Below are 25,582 nucleotides of genomic sequence, written 5' to 3'. Positions count from 1 at the left end.
GATGTAGCTGGTGTACTAGTGGAAACACTAGCAATGCCCTCATCACTAGCCAAAAGCCTTGATACTGAATTAGTTGGTGTACTAGTATTTATACTAGGTGGCCCTAATTCAGTTGGACTGTCTGGTAAAAGATCAACAGGGGGTAAAGGTAGTGAAATGTGTGGCTGTAAATTCTGATCACTACTAGACAGTCTAGAAGTGAGGTTGACAAATGGAAAATTGTCTTCCTCAAAAGTGACATGTCTAGACATATAAAGTCTCTTTGTAAGAGGATCATAGCATCTGTAACCCTTGTGTTCATTACTATAGCCTAAAAACACACATTGAACACTTTTGGGACTAAGTTTGTCCTTTCTAAGTTCCCCAAGATGTGGATAACAAGCACATCCAAAGATTTTTAAAGAAGAATAATCTGGATTGTGATGGAATAAGGTTTCAAATGGTGTTGTGCCTTGTAAGGTTTTTGTGGGTAGTCTGTTTATAATATAGACAGCAGTACTAAAAGCATCAAACCATAGAGACTTTGGTAAAGAGCAATGAAAGGATAGTGTGTTACCTAGTTCTGTTATGTGTCTATGCTTTCTTTCTGCTTTCCCATTTTGTTGAGGAGTATAAGGACATGAGCATCTAAACAGAATACCACTTTTGTCTAAAAAAGCCCTGAATTCTCCTTTTTGGAGTTCTGGTGCACCATCTGACTGAAAATATACAATCTTCTCTTTTAGAAGATTCTCATTTGTTGCCTTGAAATGACTGAAGCATTTTATACTATCTGACCTTAGCTTCATGGCATAAATCCAGCTGTATTTGCTGAAATCATCTAGAAACAGTATGTAATATCTGGCACCATTAGGAGTAGAAATAGGGGCTGGTCCCCAAATGTCACAATGAACCAAGTATAATGGGGTATTTGTAGTAGTGGAAGAAGTATCAAAAGGTAGACACTTGCTTTTACCCAATTCACAAGATTTACAAAACTTTTTCTCAAACTTTGTGGATAGTGCAATTTTATTCTCATCATGTAGTTGTTTAATCACAGCACTATTTGTATGACCCAATCTAGCATGCCATATATCATAAGTAGTTGCTGTTTGAGATAAGAATGCATGATTCAACCTTTGTTGTAAGATAGTATGGTGTACCTCAATAGGGTATAAGTTGTTCTTGACAGGCCCTTCTGCTAGGATTTTGTTGGAGTGAATATCCTTTATATTATAACCCCATAGAAGAAATTCCACTGAGCATGAATTATCCTTTGTGAATTTGGAAATAGACAGCAAATTTCTTCTCAAATGTGGTACACATAAGACCTTGTTTAGCTCAAAATCATGAGTGGAGGTGGATAGTTTTGATATACCAGTACTTGAGATAGTTAGAAATTTTCCACTTCCCACCATAACTGCATCAGACCCATTATAGGGTTGAATAAAAGTAAGATTATCTTCACTGTGAGTCATATGGCTGCTGGCTCCTGTATCAGCTAGCCATGATTTATCTTTATTTGATGAAGTTAAACAATCTGTAGAAACAAAACATTGTTCCTGATCTGAGATACAATCATAGTATATTTCATCACTTGTATCTGTTGTAACAATGGCAGTATGACATTCTTGAAATTCATCACATTCATCACTGCTTTCATAAGAGAATAGAACAGCATTATTACATTCTAGCATACCCTCTTCTGCATAGGGATAAGATTCTGCATCTGCATTTTCATCTTGATGATTTTTACCAATATCACTTTGTGGACAATTTTCCTCTGTATGATAAGTAGGATAGTTCCTGTTTGGTTTATATCTGAAATAGCAAACATTAGGTGTATGACCCCACCTCTTGCATAAGCCACATGGAACTGATGAAAAATCAAAATCTTCAGCCTTTTGACCTTTTAATTTATTGTTTGTAGAAGAAGTTACTTTTGGAGGTGACCCATCTCTCTTATTATAAGCTTGATTTCTATAATAGGTTGGAGAAGGTTTATTTGCATATCTTTGATGTGGTCTTGGCTGAAGTCTTTTGACATAGTAAGCCTCTTGATCAGATTCTTTTTGAAGTAGCCACTGTTCATGCTGAATTAACCTAGACTTTAAGTGGGCTAAGGATAATTGCTCATTGTTAGCCCTTATAGCAATTACAAATTGATCATACTCTGAGTTTAGACCATGAATAGCTATTCTGACAAGTTCAGATTCACTGATTTTGTCATGAACAGAAATAAGAGAATCAGCTATAAGTTTCAATTCTCTTAGATATTCAGCAATTGTGGCATTTCCCTTCTTAATTGTCTGCAATTTTCTCCTAAGTTGATCCTTTTTTGATTCTAATCCTTCATTGTTAGTAATATCAAGGTAATCCCAAATTTCTTTTGCTGTTTTTAGACCATAGGTATCTAAGTAAACAGATTTTGACAGGGTACTCTTGAGATAAGACCTAACAAACCCTTCTTTTGATCTCCAAGATTGAAAATCTGGGTTAACTTGTTCTACACCATGAAAAATTCTAAGTGTAGGAGGTTCTTCTATTGTGCCATTTACAAACCCTAACAGATCATATGTACCAAGTAGAGTCTCTACTTGATCCTTCCACATTAAAAAATTAGTATCATCTAGCTTCTCTGTTATAAAGCTAGTAACAGCAGAAATTGGAGGAAGATTACCTTGATTAGAGGATGCCATGATTGAGAATAAAGAGATGAGTAAAGAACCAGGAGAAAGATGGAGAAATAGTCTGAAAAAACAGTAAGTGAATCTGAATCACTTACAACTTGTTGATTTTGATCTTTGTTACTTGATTTTGATCTATTTTAACTGGATTTTGATCTATTTTAACTGGATTTTGATCATGAATTGCTTCATTTTTGCGAGATTTGGATTGAATGTTCTTGAGATGGAGAGAAGAAAACCCTAGCAATGGATCGAATTATTTACCTAACTGATACCATGTAAGAACTTCTCTCTTCTCTATTTTATTTCAATATGAATGATTTAGTTTTTACATTTCTCTTTTATAGAGATGAATAGGAAGATTAGTTTTGTAACTAACTAACATAAAACTAACTAATAAAACTAACTAACAGAAAAACTAACAACTAACTTCTATTCTTGATTTCTTATTGCAGGTGCCTTTAGAAGTTGAGTCAATTGTTATTGACTTAGTCAGATGTTGCTTTGTATTGACTTGCTTGACTGGTGCTTGGACCAGACTAGACTTTGTTGACGGTCAAGCTTGGACCAGACATGACTTCTGCTGACCATATAAAAGCTCTCTTTTCACTTTGCCCTAATCACTTTTGCCCTCATCTCTTCTTCTCTTCTTTCAGCCGAAACCCTAGATTCTACATAATGTTTAGGTCCTCTTCACTCATTGTCAATTGGTTTTGAGTTGGATGACCACAAACTTAACATGGTATCAGAATTAGGCCCCCACGTGATAGGCTTAAAAGTCATACATGATCCACGTCACCCAGAAAAAAACACTTGTTAAGCTAACCAAGCCACACGTGAGAGGGCGTGTGAGAATAGTCTCACATGGGAGAATAGATATCTAGCAACCAAGAATATAATGCCTAGGTCGTCTCTACTTATTGTCAACTAGTTTTGAATTAGATGATTACAAACTTACCAGTATGTCCCTATATTATAATTGCTTTTAATGCCCCATTTGTTAATGAATATCACAAAAAATTTAGCAGTCCAAGGGCCCCAATAGTGATAATAAGAGGTTCCTCTAGAACTTCCATAATTTATTTCAAGATGAAATTATCCTGACTCAATAGATTGCTTTAGATATTTTAAATCCAAACAGCAATTGTAAACTTAGTAGATGCAAAACCCTAGATTTATGTATAGAGTTCTCCTTTTGCATAGTGAAGTATTAAATTCTTTTTATTCAAATCTTAGTAGTTTAAGAAACGAATATCTAAAATGTATAAATGGATAGACATTCTGTACATATACATGGGTTGTGGCTAGGGTCCCAAAACATTCAAATTGTCCATACTTCTTATACTCTTCTCTTACACGAGAAGTTTGTAAGTACGAATCCACAAATCAACTGGTTTCTTTTTCTTATAAAAACCTATTATTTCTTTTTGGTTTGATTATGTAAAGGGTGTGTGCAAAAGTAATGTAAAGGGATGTGTAAGGAGGAATCCAATGTGGTATATTTGATAAGTAGACATCCACACAAGTGTCTTTGAAAGGAATCCTATGTACAATAAAAAGATTCTCTAAATAGATACTTCTCTTTCTCTCTCTAACTGCCCGAGCTGCCCTATCTTGATTTACCCGCGTAACCCGTCTCTTTTTGGCGGGAGCGTGGAAAGACGCGGTATTTGGCGCCAATTGAAGCCCGGGAAAAACGGGTTTCTATTTCCCTTCCTCCCTCCCCATTTGGGTATTTCGAGACAATCAATAGAGATTGCCATTGAGCTTTCTCACACTCTAACACACACATAGTTTGATCCTTATATTTTCTTGAAGTTTTTGTTAATGATCTTTCTCTGCCATCCTTAGTCTCAAACTTAATGTACATGAGATCTTCACTTCTTCTCTCTAATTCATGCCTCTAAATGACTTGCATCTTTTTTGTGTGAGGTAATTTCTTGGATTTTATGCTTTAATTTGATCTTAATGCCATGTATCATATTTCATATATCTGTCTTTTGAATCCACCATTAGCAATTTCCGACCATGTTTCTCTGGCCTAACAGAGGGTTCCAATGGCTTCCACACGTGTCAATTTAAAACCTCCCCTAGCTTCTCTAGTTGACACCTATCACAATGAAAGTGACAACTATTTCCCTATATTTTATGGGCCCAAATTAGCTTCTTGTTCCTATAGATTTTACTGTTTCGGACACATCTCTTTGGAACCGGATACATCTCTTTAATTATTGTTCGAGGAAGATTTGTTTTATACTTGTCATGGAATACAGATTTATTAGCATTCTCTCCCCCCTTTAATAGTTTCGCTACTTCCTCTTATTGATTTAGTCGGGTCTTTCGACTTGAACTGGATCAACAATCTTAAGCACCAGGTATTCAATTTTCCTTCTTTTGGCAGACAGTTAGATATTATTTCTCTATCGAGAGAAGTTTGGAGGGTTTCTCTGGAGTTTGTTGATTTCCAACCATGAGAACTTAATTATCTTCTTTGAAGATATTAAATTCCTTTATCACCCTAACTGGGAGTCGTTATTGTTTTTATTGTTTCCGGGACAAGAATGGATGGTTCTGCTCGAAAGTTTTATGGAGTTGCGTTGATTTCTTGAGAGCTCATGCTCGATTTCGGATGCATTGCAATGGACTTTGACTTTGCTGAACACTTATTCGTTGGATTTTGTTGATACTAGTCCTCTTTTGATGGATGGTTGGACAAGTGCTAGATGCAAGATAGTTTGTCCCACTGCTTATCATACATCCATGGGGGTTACAAAAATTTGGAGAATTAGGTTCATGTTTTATATTTCACTTTTTATTCTACGTTGTAGCTTCGTTTCCCTTCCGTAAACTTCTTATATATAAATAATAGAATGTTTACAGTTGTTTTAAAAGAAATTATATATGGCAAACAACTAGTGATGCTTATTTGGTTTGTCGGACTGACCCGGAAAAAAATGGGTCAGGTCAAGCTTCGGGTTGTGCCCAACCGACTCGGAACTAAGACCCTACACTGGCCTGAACCCCAACCCGGTCCAGGACCGAGTCCGGACTTGCTAAACTCATCCTACGCTAGGTTAGCCTATCGCACTAGACTCTAATATAAAAGAAAAGATAATAAACATAAAAGGTAACAAAAATAAAAAGAAATATCTTATGAAATATAATATACATCATAACTTACCTAAAAGATATCAAACATTAAAGAAAATATCTCATAAAATATAATTTATATCATGTGTGAATTTCTTTTTTTGTTGAAATATCATGTGTGAACTTGCCTAAACAAATAATAAATATAAAAGATAACTGATATAAAAGAAAGGATCTTGTAGAATATTATTTATAACTTATGAAATGTTTCTAAAACATGACAAATAAAGAAGATAAACTTACCTAAAAATAAGTTAAAAATTCATGAGATATGAGCTCTTAGAATTTTGAAGGAAAGAAAATATCTTATGGATTAATATAACTTATATCATAAAATTTATATTACTTAATCTTTAATAAATATTAAAAAAATGAAACATGTCGGGTCGGTGTTTGCCCAATCCGGACTAATTGTCGAAGCGGGACAAATTGGCCCACCGGACTCAGATAGAAGCCCTGCCCGGTATAGAAACGGTCGAACCTAGCTTGTCATGTGCACGACCCGGGCGGGTATAGTCGTCCTAAATGAGCCATCCAAGTCGGCATGTACCAATAAGCAACCTTACTTAGTTACTTACCAACAACTACGTGGTCAGTTGGTTGTGAATCTATTCCAAAAATCCAGAAGTCACAAGTTCAATGCACAGTGGAAGTGGAATCTACTTTATAGACTTGTGTTAAAGAATATAAATAAATTGGAAGTAAGAAAAGACTTTCATGCGCCTACAATAACTTGGAGTTGTTTATATGGCTTTTAAGTTTCATAAAAATAAAATGGCTTTTAGGGGCTAAGATGACAGTAGTTACTACATGATTTATTCAATTCATTTATTTGTTCACGAGGTTGTTGGGAAAAACGGGCACTTAGGCGCAGCGGAAACAAGAGTTTTTCCCCTTTGTGTTAGTTACGAGGATAATATAGAAGAATATGTGGGAGCAATAAACAAAGAACTGAAAGTAAATAAGACAACGATTTTTAACGTGGAAAACCTCCTCAACGTGAGAAGTAAAAACCACGGGACTCGTAGTCCAACCAAATCAACTATGATAGAAAAGTAGTTACAGACTACGTCCAACCGAGACTCAGACCCTTCCCAAAAGAATCAATCTCAAACACGAAGAAACACGGAGAAACCCTCACAAGAAAGAACAAAACAGTCCAGAAATCTGCAGCCCAAAACGACCCTAAATTCACTAGGATTCCGGCGACCAATCAACGATCCCTCCGTACAAATACTAGATCAATATGTCAAGAACAGTTCTGCCAAATTTCAGCTCAATCGGAGAAGAACTCACCGTCGGATTTTCCGAACAACGAAGACTGCGCGTGCTGAAAAAGTTCTGCCCCGCTCTTCTCGGCAACCTCCTTCTCTCCCTTCTTCTCTTGTGCGTTTCTAATTGTGTTCTCCCTTTGGTGCTCTTCACACACACATCTAAATTAGGTTAAGGTAGTATTTATAGACTCCCCCTTAATCCTAATTCCACCGTCATAAGTAACCGACCCAAAGAAACTCGACTCGGGTCCGGGTTTGGTTTCCTAATCCAAACCCAACTAGGTTTCCCCACTAGGAGGAAAACCCAACAAACTCCCCCTCCGACTAGGTGGGAGAAACAGCCAGCCCTGTTGTCCCCTTGACAGCCCTGGAAACAGCCAGCTCCGCTTTTCCTCGACAGCCCTGAACAACTAGCCCTGCTTCTTCTTGACAGCCCTGGAAACATCCAGCCTTGCTATCCTTGACAATCCTGTAATCAGCCAGCCCTGTTGTTTCTTCCTGAACAACCAGCCCCGCTATCCCTTCCTTGGAAGCAACATTAATGACATCACTCTCGCAAAGAATAAGAAACTCATCTTCAGTAACAGTCACTCTCTCTTTACAATCTTCTTGCTCCTTTCCTTGCTTACTCTCTTTCTGCAACAACCAGCAATTCTTCTTTAAGTGGCCTTTCTTATGACAATAATGACACTCCACATTCGCAAATTTGTTAGATTTGCTCCTGCTCTTGTTCTTCGTGGACTCTCTATTTGAACTTCTCCCCCTCGACTCAGTAACCAACAAATCTGAATGCGAAAAATTAGGATTTGTCTGCCTTCTAGTTTCCTCATTCAAAACACTGTTCTTCACTAAGTCTATTGATATAACTCCTTCGGAAGTAAAGTTACAAAGAGACATCCTGAACACCTCCCAAGAATCTGGTAATGTACCAAGAAGCCATAAACCATGAATTTCCTCATCAAAGTTTATTCCCATATCAGATAGTTTATTGAGTAACCCCTGGAATGTATTCAAGTGATCCGCCATCGGAGTTCCCTCCTGATATCTCAACTCAAGCAATTTTTTCATCATATACATCTTATTGTTTCCTGTCTTTCGAGCAAATAACTGCTCCAGCTTCAACCACAACGAACGAGCATTAGTCTCATTCTCAATATGATGCAACACATTATCATCCACCCATTGCCTCATCAAACCACAAACTTGTCGATGTAACAATTTCCACTGATCATCAGTTTTCTCATCGGGTTTCTTCTCCTGAAACACCGGAACGTGAAGTTCCTTCACAAAGAGCAAGTCTTCCAGCTTACCCTTCCATAGATGATAATTAGCACCATTCAAACTTATCATTCTACCCATATTTTCCATCACTAACACAAACAAACCAATAACCGAAGTTATCACAATCCAAAGAACTCTCTAACCTGGAGCTCTGATACCACTTGTTGGGAAAAACGGGCACTTAGGCGCAGCGGAAACAAGAGTTTTTCCCCTTTGTGTTAGTTACGAGGATAATATAGAAGAATATGTGGGAGCAATAAACAAAGAACTGAAAGTAAATAAGACAACGATTTTTAACGTGGAAAACCTCCTCAACGTGAGAAGTAAAAACCACGGGACTCGTAGTCCAACCAAATCAACTATGATAGAAAAGTAGTTACAGACTACGTCCAACCGAGACTCAGACCCTTCCCAAAAGAATCAATCTCAAACACGAAAAAACACGGAGAAACCCTCACAAGAAAGAACAAAACAGTCCAGAAATCTGCAGCCCAAAACGACCCTAAATTCACTAGGATTCCGGCGACCAATCAACGATCCCTCCGTACAAATATTAGATCAATATGTCAAGAACAGTTCTGCCAAATTTCAGCTCAATCGGAGAAGAACTCACCGTCGGATTTTCCGAACAACGAAGACTGCGCGTGCTGAAAAAGTTCTGCCCCGCTCTTCTCGGCAACCTCCTTCTCTCCCTTCTTCTCTTGTGCGTTTCTAATTGTGTTCTCCCTTTGGTGCTCTTCACACACACATCTAAATTAGGTTAAGGTAGTATTTATAGACTCCCCCTTAATCCTAATTCCACCGTCATAAGTAACCGACCCAAAGAAACTCGACTCGGGTCCGGGTTTGGTTTCCTAATCCAAACCCAACTAGGTTTCCCCACTAGGAGGAAAACCCAACAGAGGTATCCATGCTATATTGTATGCAATGTCTATTGATGTCCATGTCAAAAACAAGACTAAAGAAATTCAGGGACCTTTTGGGCGCACCATCATTATAAGGCCCACCCACCACACAAAACAAGTTGGGCTTAGTGATTCTTTTGCCTTTAAATTTCCTAAATATGTTTTCTTAGATTGGTCTGGGCCTCTCTTTATCTGGCTTTCCCAAAGCAGAATGGTCCACTTATTCAACTGTGTCGAATCGACATGACACGTCTAGTGACGTCTTGCCGTCCCATGCCTTGTTGGGAAACTATATAGGCATCCCCAGTTTGACTATGGCGAGCCGAGCTCTGTAGGTTTGAAGGATTATGAGTTTGGGAAAGAATGGCGACGAATTTTTGTTTCTTAGTCATACTTTTAGGTGGAATTAGAACTTTCAATTTAATCATAATGGGGTGTTCTTGTGAGGTTGATTATTATTAGGTAAAGCAGTGTCCAAATTTCACATCAATACATGATCTAATGCATGAGACAAATCAATCATGACAAGCGGGAAATAATGTAAAACATGTTGTTAATGTGTCTGCACCAAAAATCCAATCGGTTGGTATGTTAATTATGTCTCAAATCATATATGACTTTCACTAGGTTGAATCTGATATGTAAGATTTAAATAGGTCTGGAACAAATTATTTTGATAAATTACATACCACGAGTTAGACAAAAAACATTTTGAAGTATTTGCCTAATCGATTTAGACTTAGGGGGTAGTTGACAAGGACATTGGGGGGCATTTTCATGTCCCCCAATATCCGTGTTATTGGTTGGGGGCATTTGAAAATATTTGTATTATTGGTTGCGGACATTTCAAATGTCTCCAAATGTCCGTGTTATTGGTTGAGAAAATGTCCTGAAATGTCTGTGTTATTCATTTTTGACACGAAATTAGGGACATTTCAAGACAAATTGATTTTGGGGACATTTGGAGACATTTTAGTGTAAATTTGGATAGCTTTTAGAGAGAAAATGTCTCTCAAAATATGGAAGATACTTGAGGACACTTGGGGACATTTTAGTAAGGAAGATAATAAAAATAATTATTATTATCAAATTAGATTAATAATATATAATAAATGATTTATAATAATAAAATACTTTATTATAGTAATAATATTATCTTATTATTATATTACATTATTTTTATATTATATTATATTATTATTATATTATATTATATTATATTATTATTATATTATTATAATATTATCTTATTATTATATTACTATATTATTATATTAAATTATATTATATTATTATACTATATTAAATAATAAATAATTATCAATTGTCCATCAATGTCTGCAGATATCTGCGGATGTCTACAAAAATTGAAAAATATATATCTGAAGTATTAATTAATTTTTTTTTATTTCATGTGGTAAGACAGTATACTAAAATAATAAACATCAACTAAATGTTTATCAATGTCCACATATATTCACGGATGTCTACGAAAATCGAAAAATATATTTTAGAAATAGTAGTACAAATATATAGTTTCAAATGATTAGACAATAATGATAATATTAAAATAATAAATGTCCACCAATTGTCTATCAATGTCCTCAAATATCAACATATGTCCACAAAAGTCGAAAAATATATTCTTGAAATATGAGTACAAATATATTATTTCATATTGTTAGACAATAATGATAATATTAAAATAATATTTGTCTACTAATAATAATAATAATAATAATAATAATAATAATAATAATAATAATAATAACAATAATAATAACAACTACACATTTTGTCTTTGGATTCAATATGTTGAAATGCCCCCAAGACATTTTGTCCATGAACCAAATGTCTTGAAATGTCTCCAATACATTTTGTCTATAAATCAAATGTCTTGAAATGTCCATAAAGACATTTTGTATACGAACAAATGTCCCGAAATGTCTTAAAATGTCTACGAAACGTTCCCCGATAAAAATAAAGACTAACAATTAAAGTTAAAAACCCTAAAGTGAAAAAATTAAGTAAACCTCTAATAAAGAAACATTTTTTATCTGTTGGGCGTCAAAACAATAAAATATTAATATATAGCTTATGTCTTGTTGAAGCTAAGTGATGAAATGAAATATGATACTAAAATAATCAAAATTAGGGTTTAAAGAATAAGATGAGTGTTCCTTACTATTGAAGGCAAACAAATGAATCCTGTGGAGGGGAAAACTATTTTGGGGTGAAGATAAAGAAATATGTGTTGAAATGAAAGCTTTACGTTTCACTATCATTTTCAGATGATTATCTCTTCTAATGGAAGCGTTACCGTTTGTTTATGGCTTCTTTTTTTGAAAGTGAGTGTGCCCTAAAAGAAAAGTTCTTCATAGGTTTTTGTAGATGGAATCTTTTGGGTCGGGTTTTGCATGATGTTGGTGCACGTTGTAACGACTTAAACGTCAACAGTTTCTTGTTACCAAATATTGTTTGAACTTTTTTCGCCAAGACAAACCCCAATGGATTCTGGATGTTGTTTTGAGAAGGCCCCACAAACCCGTTTGTATAATTTCCTCACTTACTAAGTTTGAGCGGACACCTGCAACTCAATCTACAAATACTTCTAGAGTTTTATTAAAGAATGTTCTAGAATCCACTTAAAAGACTTTATTCACTAAACTAATTTTGGTATTACCATAAAAATTATTAACCCAACATGTGTTAAATAGTAAACACTTATTAGCCCCTCTCTCATTCAATTTCTTCCCCAACATCCATTCATAACCCCTAAATAGTTGTGGTACCAAAAGGTACCAACAATTTTACTTTATAGTACTAAAGGGATAATAAAGGTTAGTACTTCTTAAAGTTCCACCCAAAGCTCTCATATATTTCTTCTATATACTTCTTGCGTGTGATTAATGAATTTTAGGAAGTTACTTTACATAAAATATAGTATACAATTGTGAATTAGATACATTATAGAGGTGGAATTAGCTCCCATACATATACTATGATCGACTGAAACTCGATCTGCCAAAAGCTATTACTTACTGAATTAATGGGTTTCTTTATAGTACATGAAATAAATTGTTCTTGAGAATTGGATCCATATTATACGTCCAGTAATCTTTATGCCAAAACCCTGATTCCAACAGTCATTTATTTGGTACCTCCGAATGGGCTGGGGGATTCTATCCACAAACGCCAAGTTCATGGCTACCGATATGCCCATCATCATTTAGCGATTGATGAGAAATTGTACTATATGAAGTTCTATGTTTTGTGTTTTTTCTTTAGGGTTTGAGCCATCTCTTGCTGTACAATTTCAAAAATAAAGTTGACTAGAGGTTATAGTAGAGACAATTCGCCTTTGATATAACAAATCATCATATTTAGATAGTAGTGAAAAAAGTAAATGAATTTTCTACTCAGTAAAAAGGCTTTTGTTCCCAATCAAAGACCAAAACAGCCTTTTTTTCTCCCTTTTTCATCTTTTTCTTTGTTCCTTTATCCCTTTTCGTGCATTCATAAGGTACTCAATTTGTTGTCTTTCTTAAAGCATAATAGCCTCAAACACCCCTTTATGCACTTCATGACTCCTCTCTGGGCCCATTTGGCTTCTTGAAAGCCCAAGTTAAACCCCATGACCTCCCAATGATAAATAGAGAATGTTGATTACCCAATAAACTCTAACACGGTATCAGAGCTAGTGTCAGAAGGGTGCATAAAGATTTTGCAACCTTAATCTTGCGTGGTAGAGAGTACCATGTGACTCCAACCATGAAAATGGGGTATTAGCATTACTCCCCATCGTCTGGAAGTTAGAATTTGTAAAGTAAACAAGTCGTCGGCAATTATTTATTTGGAAGCCAATCGTAACAAACATAAAAATTAAATTGTTATCCTGTCCCAATTTTTTGTTTACTTTAAAACTTAATGAAAAGTAAGAATAAAAAAAAATAAACTCGTAGTTGGTTACTTTTCACGGCTCTGGCATGACATTAAAGAACGGTGTTTAATCTCTTGAAAGGGGCAGACACACTCTAGCATGAGTGCATGACATTCATGTACCCTACTAGTTACCCTTGTTGAGTCACTCCAACAATACTAGAATTCTTTTCAGAATGAATAATTGAATTTGAAGTTATACAAGACCATCCCTTTCTACCTCTCTTTCTCTAAACCAAAACTTAGTTGTTTTTATAACAAACATGTTTATAGGGATGTTGTTATTCTAGTTTTAGTTTTTCTAAAGATAAAGATATCTTAAAAATCAATCTATTTCAATGCAAAAGCCACTACCAAATTTGCGTAAAAACCACTTGATTGCTTCACCTTCCAATGTTGTTCTCTTGCTTTCTCTCTCTCTCTAGATTTCTCTCTCTAGCATGGACCCCATGACTTGAATTCTAAGCATGAATTAAGTTAAAGATACCTCTACATGAGTTAGCCTTTTCTATATTATCAAACAATTTCACTTCTCTCAAATTTAAAATTTCTACTTAAATACTACTCATATATCATGAAACACATAAATACCCTCTTCTCTTATATCTACTTGATCATCAAACTTGTTGGTTCTTTCAACTTTTGAATCAAAGTCTAGCTCGGAAACCAAATCTAAAAGATCGAATATGGGTCGACATTCTTCTAGTTTGAAGCCAAAACTAAGGAAAGGTTTATGGTCACCTGAAGAAGATCAGAAACTATTCAACTATATCACTTCATTTGGTGTTGGTTGCTGGAGTTCAGTTCCTATACAAGCTGGTAACTCTCCCTCTCTCTATCTCTTTGCTATTTGTCTGTCTGCCTGTCTGTCTGTCTGTAATACACACAAACATAATGTTCTTGACGAATTGCATTCAATATGTGGTAGGACTACAAAGGTGTGGAAAGAGTTGTAGATTGAGATGGTTGAATTACTTAAGACCAGATCTTAAGAGAGGATTGTTTTCAAAGCAAGAAGAAGATTTGATTATTAGTCTTCATGAAATTTTGGGTAACAGGTAAACTATGATATATTATAATATATGATGAAATAACTTAGATTTTCAATCGATTCGAAAAAAAATTGAGACATGGGTATTGAAGAATTCTTCTTGGTGTTCTTCTTTTCTTTTTGTTGCAGGTGGGCTCAAATTGCTACACAACTACCAGGAAGAACAGATAATGAGATTAAGAACTTTTGGAATTCAAGTTTGAAGAAGAAACTCAAAAAACAAGGAATTGATCCAAACACTCATAAACCAATACTGGATGATATTAGCACTGGAAGATTAGATCCAAAGAACTATAGAAGAGATCATGAAAATATTTTCTTGCTAGCTTCTCAACAATCATTAATAGTTGATACAAATTCAAGCTTCGGTGAACGAATTGTTTCCGAAGAAAAGTTTTTAGCGAAACCCGTATTTGATCCATTTCCATTTTCTGAATTCCAATCTGGGTTTGATCATCAAAATGGTGGGACTAATAATTCACAACTTTTAGTTGAACATCATCACCAAAACTTGAGACCTTTAGACCAAACCCATTTGGATATAAACCAAGATTTTCAATTAACTTCAATGCCAAATTTGGGTTCATGGTATTATCATGAAAAAGAGGCAAATTTTTCGGATAATTCAAGTTCGAAAATAAGTACATTATCGTTTAATCAGAAAGAAAGCTCTAGTATCAATAACACAAACGGTAATGGTGAATTCGGTACGAACTGTTTGATTGAAAATGAAGTTTTCTCTTGGAATCTTGAAGAGACCAAGTTATTAGATCCTTCATTGTTTAGTTTCAAGAGGATAAAATCAGAAGAAATGAAAGTAAGATCTTGGGAAGAAGAAGATCAACTAAATACACAATATATAGAAAATTTCAGTAACTTCTTACAGGAAGATCTTACCGAGGTAAATTTCGATTTCTTTCACCAAATTTAGATTGTAAATCCATGGAAAATATTTGGATCATTTAAAGAGTTGTGGATCTTCTTTTTCCCTTTTCGGGGCTTATGTTAGAATTTAGAATATTCTCAAAATTATTGTAATAATTTGTTCTTGATTTTTTTTGTTCATATTGGAGAATAAAAATATATTTGTATAGATCTTCCAAAGTTGTCTCTTTTTTTAATAGTTCCCCACAAAATATACGTAAACTTAATACACGTCTTACTCCGTACTATATATATAAAACATTAGCTTTCATGCGTCAAGATCGAATACTATAAATATATGAAACGTTGAAACACGTTATCACTAAAAGTTACGAAAGTACGATATTCTGAATCATGAGTAAATAAGCTTTCAAACCGAAAGAGAAAACATTGAAGTTATAGATTCATTGCATTTATATACAATGTGAAACTAACATTTAACACATTGTCTACCAACTTACTATAATGAAATCAAACCTCGAACGGAATCTTTTCATTGGCGAAATATCATTCCAACATATAATGGAACCAACATCTCGTTCTTCATTCGAATGTAAGATTAATCTAACCACAATTGTTGTATTCTCATAAAAACCATAGAATTATAAGATGGTTTCTAAGGATGAACTCTACTACTCTAGGTTGCTATTTGAAGAGAAGAGATAGTTTTTGGAATTAGTTCTTTCAGAGATGGATGTTGAGCTATGGGCAAACAAATGGCTCCTTCGAGAGTCGATCTTACTCTTCCTAACTCATCTTCATTGCCTACATTCAATGCCAAGTAACAAAGGAGAGTCAATCCATAAAATTGGGCTCGTTCGTCTTCTCTCAAAAGACCCATCAACGCAGACAAACCGTTATACTCGATAATCGCCTTCGAATGATCAATGCAAATGAAATTCTCAGGAGAAGCAAACTTCACCAAAGTAATGGTAGCTTCTGTTGCAACCTCTAGGTTATCGTTGCTAATTTGAGCAACAATTGGACCAATTACTCGAGTTTCTCGTGCCGGAAATGTTCTAGCTAATGATCCAATTGCTTTTATAGCAATAATTTGTAGAGATGGGTTTTCTTCTTGTTGAACGATTCTAAGAAGTTGTTCAACAATTGCCCTAGCAGCAGGAGAATTAGTCTTGAAAGCTGATCTCCTCAGATCTGAATTTGATTCAGCAGATGAAGCTATCTCCATTACTGTCATCAAACAATTGAACTGCAATTCCCCTGTTTCTCTCTCTAGTATTTTTGCTAAACAGAGTAATCCTTTTGTTTCGGTAATCTTCTTACTAATCGAAGCATTTCCTTTCGAAAGCATCCACAATGCTTCAGCACATTTGATCTTAAGTTTGTTAATCAATTCAGAATCTTCATTTTCTTTCTCTTTCTTAAAACTCCAACAACATCGAAAGCTACCTTCGGAATTTAACGAAGACGAAGAACTCGAATGCTTCAAATAATAAGAAGTCTTGACAGTTTTGATATTTGATTTCCCATTATTACCCATTTCTTTCCGAATCGAAGAATTCAAACTAAGAGATTTATTAATTGGTTGAGATTTGGTGGATTTTTCATTCAAGATTATATCAAATGATAGATAAGATATGAGAGGTCTAATTGCTTTTTCTCTATCAAATTCTTCTTGAGCATATGAATCATTTTCAGCCATTCTTGAAATTAAACTAACAATACTAATCTGAACATTTATAGAAGAAGAATCAGAAAGTACCTGAACAATAACAGGAACACCAAGATCCGATACGATTTTTCGAACCCTTTCTTGATTAGTAGCTAAATTGAATAAAACATTAGTAACAGAGATTTGAGAATCAGGGGAAGATCCATCTTTTAATAATTTAAGTAATGGTGGAATTCCTTCTTCTTTAATTATAACATTCTTGTTATAATCATTATCTAGGGCAAGAGAAGCTAGTTCATTAGCACAATGAATTGAATAAGAAAGATTACCCATTTGAATAGCAGCAAGATTAGTCCAAACCCAAGCAAGAATTGGGTTAACCCTAGCAATTGGTGGAAGAGAAAAAAGAGATAATCCAATTGGATCAGAAGAAGAAGGAGAATCGAAAATTTTATTTAGCCAATTCAAATCCCCGATTGAAGATTCAAGAAGATTGAAAATTTTAGAGAAATCTGTATTAGAATTGATCATTTTCATTGTTACAAAAACAATAAGTTTAGATTTTTTGCATTTACGAACTAGGGTTAGGGTTCGATTTAGATTTCTTGTAAGATCAGATATGATTTCACGAACAGGACGATCATAGATAGAAGAATTATCAGAAGTTAGACGAAGAAGAACAAAACGAAGTGAAGAAGAGAGACGATCAATATATTTACCAATTTCAGAACATTCTGATTTGAATGATTTTCCTTCTTCAATTGATTTTTTGATTCTTTTTGAAATTAAAATTGGGGATAAAATTTCTTCTTTCAATTTCTTCTTCTCTTCTTCAGCAGCCATTTGGAAGAACTCTCTCTCTCTCTCTCTCTAAGAATTTGTTGGAATAAGTTTGAGATGTTTAAGGGTTTATATAGGTTTCACACGTGAATAAACAAAGGGAGAATAATCTAAACCAAAAGGAGAATATTCTAGAATCATAAAAATGAAATCCAAACGAGATTTAAAAGATTATGTACCTACAAATGAGTAACTAAGTGGGGGGTTTATGTATGGGGATGCATTAGTGGTGTACATACAGGAAGAATAAGAAAATGAAGTGACTAGCAAGAGGATATTTAAGCTTAGATTAGATGAAAAATAGGAACAAAAATGAAATCCAAATGAGATTGAAAAGATTATGTGCCTACAAATGAGTAATTAATTATTTAGTTTCACCTTAGTTTTCTTGTAGATTTTGATTTTTGAGTGGATAAAGTTTCTAGTTAAAAAGAAGTTAGTGAAGTACATTAAAATTTACGTTAATAAAGAAAAATGATTTTTGGTAAATTCCACGAAGATAGGGGAAGAAATGCGAAACGAATGACTAAATTTGATCTGTGTCACGAAACAACAAGAGAAAATTTCGACCGTCGATCTAAAATCCACTCGCAAACCCGTCTATGACTTTCCTCGCTTATAACTAATTGTTAATAAATCAGCTACGTGATAACCTTTTTTTCCTTATAGAAATAGAGCGGATAATATTCCCTATTCAACTAGGTTAATAAATTAAGAGAATAACTAAACTTCTTAGTGTATCTTTGCTGAAAGATATAAAAAATTTAGAAGATCTCTATTTTGCTACTAAAAAAATAAAATCTTAATATAAAAATCACGCAAATTTTTTCGTGAATTTTCAGTTGGAGATGCAAATAATACCTTGTATTTGACATGGGATCTCATGGGCATTTAACATGTGATCCAAATGAGATTGAAAAGATTATTTGCTTACAAATGAGTAATTAATTATTTAGTTTCACTTTAGTTTTCTTGTAGATTTTGATTTTTGAGTAGATAAAGTTTCTATTTTTTTTTCGGTTGAACTAGTAGATAAAGTTTCTAGTTAAAAAGAAGTTAGTGAAGTACATTAAAACTTATGTTAATAAAGAAAAATGATTCTTGATAAATTCCACGAAGATAGGGGAAGAAATGCGAAACGAACCACTGAAACTGATTTGTGTCACGAAACAATAAGAGAAAATTATGACCGTCGATCTAAAATCCACTCGCAAACCCGTCTATGACTTTCCTCGCTTATCACTACTTGTTAATAAATCAGCTACGTGATAACCCTTTTTTCCTTATATAAATAGAGTGGATAATATTCCTCCATTCAACTAGGTTAATAAATTAAGAGTGTAATTAAACTTTTTAGTGCATCTCTACTAGAAGATGTGAAAATTTTAGAAGATCTCTACTTTGCTACTTAAAAAATAAAAACTTAATTAAAAGATCACGCAAATATTTTCTTGGATTTTCAGTCATAGATGCAAATAATACCTTTTGTTTAACATGTGATCTCATGGGCACGAGAAATCACTTATTGTTGGATAGTTTCAAGAAAAAATAGGTGAGAGGTCAAAAAACAAGGCCCTATTAGTACAAATAATCCACTCATCTCCCAAAATGAATCAAAAGTCCAAAAACAAATTATAAACCCACATCTAGTCTAAAAACGGATCTCAATGCACTAAATCCCATCTCTGGGGAGACAAAAATTTACTTCTTCCAACTTTACCCTTTATACATATAATTTTGTACACATTTTTCAGAATTATGGTACATTATTCAGATAATGTGGTACATTATTCAGATAGTTTGTACATTTTTTAAAATGTATGTTCTAATTGTCTAATGATTTACAATATGTACATTTTTAAGAATGTGTAAGGAAATGATAACACAATGTATTTTCTTCAAGCTTCTTTTATATTTTAACCATTATTGTCGCATTGTATTAGTTGTATCATACATTACATACAGTGTATACTTCATTTGTATTTTATAATTTAACCATTACTCTAACATTGCCTAACTTGTATCTTACATTGCTCATCATGTTTTTCAAACATTACTTATGATTCTTCATGCATTTTTCAGAATTATTGTACATTATTCACATAGTATGTACAATATACCAGATACAATCACACACTTAGAAATGCATTGTACAAACTACCAGATACAATATACCAACAATGAATTAGAAATGCATTACATCTAAGACTCATACAAAGTCAAGTTCGTAACCTAAATTTTCAAATGCTAAGAACCTAAAACCATAGACTAAAATGGATTACACATTTAAAAATGCATTGTACAAACTGTCAGATGTTATATACAAATTACCAGATGTATTATACAAGCTACCAGATGCATTACACAAACTACCAGATGTATAAAATCTGTTGACTGAGAGTATTTTGGGCATTTTAGACAAAGGAGTAAAAACCTGCAGATCTTTAAGGGTGGATCTTGAACCGAATTTTTTTTAACTTTTGGACGTTCTTAACTCAAAAGTATTATTGGTGTCCCTTTCAAGCAATTTTTTTTTTTGGGTATTTAGCGATAACCCCTCATCCCTAATGTCAAATTAGGGATACCCCTTTTTTGGACTTAAAAGTACACAATTACCCTTATTCTTGGTGTTTCTTTTTTTTTGATCTCTTATACCTCTTCGATGTTATGCGTATCAACTTTTTCGTTTCTCATAGTTTTTTTTTTTCTCTTAACCATTTTTTTCTCTTAACCATTTTTTAATGTATGTGACTGATTTGAAGAAAACCTCTTGATATCTATTGTTCTTTTTTTATTAATTATAACTCGTATACATTTAAAAAATACAAATGGAAATTGAGATTATAATCGAACAAAAAATAAAAAAGTTCAAATGAAATTACTTAGTGAACTTGTAAATGAGATTGCAAAATTCTTAGAACGAGCGAAATAAGAGTGTTATGTTAGTCGTGAATTCACAAACTAGATAGAAAAATTCACGAGAAGACCAAAGTTAGAGTGTTGTGTCGGTCGTAGTGATATGAAAAGGAAGAAAAGAAAATACAATATGTCGGTCTTTGTGATTTATCAATTTTAAATTTTCGATAAATGTTGTTGGTGAATTAAAAACAGATTGATAAGAAAAAAAATTATGAGAAACGAAAATAAGTTGATAAGCATACCATCAAAAAGGTATAAGATATCGAAAAAATACAACAAGAATAAGGGTAGTTATGTACTTTTAAGTACAAAAAAGGGGGTATCCCTAATATCCAATTAAAAAAAGGGATATCCCTAATTGGACATTAGGGATGAGGGGGTATAGCTAAATACTCCTATTTTTTTTGGGAAACCCTTCCAAGCAAGTTGCGAACGTTTAAGGGGTTATATATGTTTCACACGTGGAGAAAACATAAAAGCAACACAAAAAATGAAAATTGTAGTTTCGTAAAAATGAAAGGCTATTAGGATGGCCGCGGATTTGGGGAATAAACAAATTCTCCGAATAATAAAGATTTTAGTTAATAAATATTGATTTAGGGACATATTTTTTTAGTCCAAAAATCGACTTGATTTCCGCAAAACGTTATATGACCACGAAATCTGTGATTTCCACAAAGAGATCTATATATACAGACTGAGAGAGGGAGAGGAGGGAGAGGGAGATTGCGAGAAAGAGAGATAAAGATTGTGGGAGAGATATAAATAGTGTGAGAGGGATATGTCTACAACTGGAGCAATGATGAGAGTAATCTAAAATGAAAAGAGAGAGAGATATCTAGAGAGAGTTAGAGGGAGAGAGAGTGAGAGAGAGAGAGCAAGAGAGTGAGAGAGAGAGAAAGAAAGAGAGTGAGAGTGAGAGAAAGAGAAAAAAAAGCAACAAGAGAGAGTGAGGGTAATAGTGGGTTAGAGAGAAGAAGAGAGGAAAGCGAAGAGGTGGGAATAGTGGTGGTGGGAAGTTGTTGTGGTGAAGATGATAAAGAGGATGACGATTAGGGGAAAATGTTTAATCAAGTGAATTTTTGGACTAAAATAAAATATGTCCCCGAGAATATAAAAAAAAATATGGATTCCTTTGAAAATTTATTGCCGGAGATTATTCTTTAATCGCCAAACCGCAACTTTTGGGATTAGAGAAATTTGGCCAAAACTTCCTAAAAAATTTGGTTAAAAAAAGATCAGTCAATTGTCTTTAGTCTTCAGCTCCCTCACTATTTTTTAATTTTCAACATCTTGCGACAGCTTTGCAACGCCTTACGACAGCTTTGCAACGCCTTGCGACCGCTTTGCAATGTCTCGCAACACTTTAGTAGAAAATATTAGGTGTTTAACCAAACAAAATACAAATGTTTAGGGTTTCAACCTAAAAAAAATACAAATTTTGAGTTTTTAACAAAAAAAAATATTTAACTTGTTTTTTAAACAAAAAAAAAAGTTTAATTGGGTCTTTGGCCAAATCTCTTGTTAGGATTATCCCCAATCCACTAATGTAATGTAAAGTTAGGGATATTCCCCCTTTTAATTTAAATTTAGTTGAACCCCTAAAATAACCATATCTCTACCTTTTTCTTAATTTTTGTTCTTCAATCTCTCATATATTTTCGTTGTTATGCTAGCGTCAGCGATGTTTTGCCGAAAAATCTTCTTTTTCATACCTACTTATTTCTTCTTTCAATTATATCTTTTTTCTACTTCGCCAACAACATTTATCTAAAATTTAAAATTAATAAACCATAACAACTCGACAAATAAAAAAATTGTAAAATTCAATTCGCAGTTGTTCTTTGCTTTAGGTTAAAATTGATGTTTCTGAATTTAACCAATTTCGAAGAAGACCTCCTGATCTTTGTTGTCCTTGATTTAGAGAGTTATTTCCATTTTTGCTCCTTAGTTTGTGACCAGGTTCTTTTTTGGCTCCCTGTTTTTTGTAATTTCAAAAGTGACCCCCTTTTGTTAACTCTATTAATTAATTTAAGGGAAGTTTTATAAGGCCTCCCCAATTTTGTTAAAAGGCCTCCCCATGAACCATTTTACTTGGTAAATTATCATTGAGGGGGCCTTTTAACAAAAATGAGGGATTCGATCTTGCTGGTACTCTTACTGAAAGTGCCAAAAGTGGAGTGATTAAGTTTTTTAGTATTAAAAAGATCGAAATCGGACAGGCTATGATTCGCTTATCTCGTGTGATACATGGACCTAACAAATTCTCGCTAACGGAAGTGGCCGACAACAAATTTTTAATTCGATTTGCCACTGTTAGCGAATTGAGGCTCGCACTTGAAGGATCTCCATGGGTTATCATGGAGGAATTGGTTCTTCTGAAAGAATGTAACGCCACCTTGGCTCCAGAAGATTATTCCTTTGATTCTGCTAGTTTCTGGGTGCAAATGCACGGGATACCGACTGGTCATCTCAATTGTTCTACTGTTAATCGACTGGCTGGCTCTCTAGGGTCTTTCGTTCCTACTACTCCAGAGGATGCGTCTCATTGGAGTGTCTTTGGAAGAGTGAAAATTGAATTCTCTCTTCTCAAACCCCTCCCTCCAAGAGTGTATCTTAAGTTATCTCAAACAAAATTGATTTTAATCGAACTTCGATTCGAAAGATTACCTAGGTTCTGTTTTTATTGTGGTATGACAGGACACACGATCAAGTTTTGCCCTAAAATACTTCTATATAATGACCTTCTCCAATGCAACCCGTCGGAGGAAAACCGGATGCTAGTACTGAAAGAAATGGAGCCAAAATATAAGGAGTCTTTTAAAATTCCTTTTTCATTAAGAGGCTTGGGTAGGGAATTAACTTCCTTTTCTTCCACTGATTCTCACAACTTGGATTCTTTTGATGTTACAGGATCATCTTCTATACACAAGGAAACCAGTCCAACTGTTCCTTCTATCAACTCATCATTTGGAGATCTCCTTAATAATCTAACACAGGCCAAGAAATCTAAAGTGATACTAGTGGATGGACAAACCTCGGCTATACCGACCCAATTTGATTCTACACAGATGGAGATGGAAACAGATCCGAATCACCTAGATTCTAACCTTGTCAGGGCTAAGAGAACCTATAAGAAGACATCTCGTCTTAGTATCTCTGATTCTTCTACTGAAAGGGCAGCGGCTCCCGTAAAGCCGGCGGAGAAATGACTTGTCTAGCATGGAATTGTCGGGGTCTCGGGAACGCCCCGACAAAAGAAACATTAACACAGTTCCTTGGGTCTACTAGACCTAAAATGGTTTTCCTTTCGGAAACCCGTCTTCAGAATATGTTTAATCTCCCAAATTTTAATAAATTCGGCCTTGATAAGATCCACCAGGTTCCATCTATAGGACGAAGTGGAGGTCTTGTATTGTTGTGGTCTTCTAATTTTACTATTAATATTAACTATTCCTCTTCTAATGTAATACATGCTACTGTGATTGGTCTTAATGATATGCCTGATTGGGATTTAATGTGCATTTATGGTCCTCCTAGAATTCAGGATAGGGCTCATTTTTGGACTAATCTCTTACATAGAATTAATAACATTTCCAACCCTCTGTGTTGTGTTGGTGACCTGAATAATATCACTTCTTCATCGGAGAAATGGGGTGGTTCATCTTACACGCCTTTTGTTTCCCAGTTCAATGCCTTTATTTCCAACGCCGGTCTTATTGATCTCGGATACAATGGTCCGGCATTTACTTGGACCAACTGTCGTTCTATCCATCACCTTACCAAAGAAAGACTAGATAGGGCTCTTTGTAACTATGCTTGGTTGTTAGATTATCCTGAGGCTGGACTTTTTCATTTACCTAGATACAATAGCGATCACTGCCCGATTTTACTAAAACTTCACGTAGTTGGGCAGACCTTGAAAACCATTGACCGATTTGAAGTTTATTGGTCTAAACATGAACATTATAATGAGACTTTCAAAAAGGGTTGGGATGATTGCTCTGGATCTTTTCATGATAGAGTTCAACAAGTTAAGAACACTGTCCACGCTTGGAGCAAACAGGCATTCGGTTTGATCAATAATAGACTTAAAATTTTGAGACAACGTCTTCACGATATTCAACTTAGAGCTCCGACTGAAACCACTTTAGATATTGAAAGTACTTACAGGAACAAATTCTTCATTTGGAAGAGGTAAACAGAACCAAAATGGAACAACGCTCTAAACTCAAGTGGACTCATAATGGGGATAGAAATTCTAAAGCCTTTCATTTGGCCATGTCTCAAAGACGACAAAAAAATAAAATTCATCAATTGACTCTTCAATCTGGCTTGGTATCTAACAATGAAAATGATATTGCTAATGATTTGGTCCTTTTCTTTCAGAACTTATTTCAGGCGGAACCGGTTACCAACGCCCCAATCGAAATAATGAATGTTTATCAAGCGGTATCTGCCAATGATCTGGGCTACATCTCAAGGATGCCGACTGCCGAGGAAATAAAAGAGGTAGTAATGGATATGGGTTCAACCAAGAGTCCTGGTCCGGACGGTTTACCCTGTTTCTTCTATCAACACAACTGGGAAGTGGTGGGGCCGGACTTAATCAAGTACATTCAAGACACATTTACCTCAGGTTTTGTTGATCCTTCCATAAATAATACTACTATCGCTTTAATCCCCAAAGTCAGACATCCGAGTATTGCCTCGGACTTTAGGCCTATATCTCTTTGCAATACGATTTATAAATTCATCACCAAGATTTTGGCCAATAGATTGAGACCCTATCTAGAACAGTGTATCATGTGGACTCAAAATGCTTTTGTCCCCTCTCGTCAAATTATGGACAATATAGTCATAACACAAGAACTAATACACTCTATGCATAATTCAGTGGCCACTAAAGGAGGTTTCTCTCTGAAACTAGACATGGCCAAGGCCTACGATAGGGTAAATTGGGACTTCCTCAAGCGAGTCCTTCAGGCCACTGGTATTAC

At 34.6% G+C, this 25,582-nt stretch overlaps 3 protein-coding genes across 3 annotated transcripts; 2 read left to right on the top strand and 1 right to left on the bottom strand.

The window, feature by feature from the left end:
* The first annotated feature begins 13,362 nt into the window (after positions 1-13,362).
* On the top strand, positions 13,363-15,359 carry LOC147547612 (myb-related protein Hv33-like). Its single transcript, XM_086669443.1, has 3 exons — positions 13,363-14,034; positions 14,144-14,273; positions 14,396-15,359. The coding sequence occupies exons 1-3, from the start codon at positions 13,902-13,904 to the stop codon at positions 15,195-15,197; spliced, it is 1,065 nt and encodes a 354-aa protein (XP_086525569.1). The 5' UTR covers positions 13,363-13,901; the 3' UTR covers positions 15,198-15,359.
* Positions 15,360-15,545: 186 nt separating this feature from the next.
* LOC147547611 (uncharacterized) lies at positions 15,546-17,702 on the bottom strand. Its single transcript, XM_086664801.1, has one exon. The coding sequence runs from the start codon at positions 17,664-17,666 to the stop codon at positions 15,828-15,830; it is 1,839 nt and encodes a 612-aa protein (XP_086520927.1). The 5' UTR covers positions 17,667-17,702; the 3' UTR covers positions 15,546-15,827.
* A 6,178-nt stretch (positions 17,703-23,880) lies between these two features.
* On the top strand, positions 23,881-24,783 carry LOC147547610 (uncharacterized). Its single transcript, XM_086665788.1, has one exon. It carries the CDS (start codon positions 23,881-23,883, stop codon positions 24,781-24,783), a length of 903 nt encoding a protein of 300 aa, XP_086521914.1.
* Positions 24,784-25,582: the final 799 nt, after the last annotated feature.

The sequence above is a fragment of the Eschscholzia californica genome, unplaced genomic scaffold (genome assembly GCF_041429995.1).
Source record: "Eschscholzia californica isolate CP2 unplaced genomic scaffold, dmEscCali1.0.p SCAF_3, whole genome shotgun sequence".
Taxonomy (NCBI): domain Eukaryota; kingdom Viridiplantae; phylum Streptophyta; class Magnoliopsida; order Ranunculales; family Papaveraceae; genus Eschscholzia; species Eschscholzia californica.
Note: the sequence above shows the minus strand (reverse complement) of the source record. Positions and strands in the feature narration are given on the sequence as shown.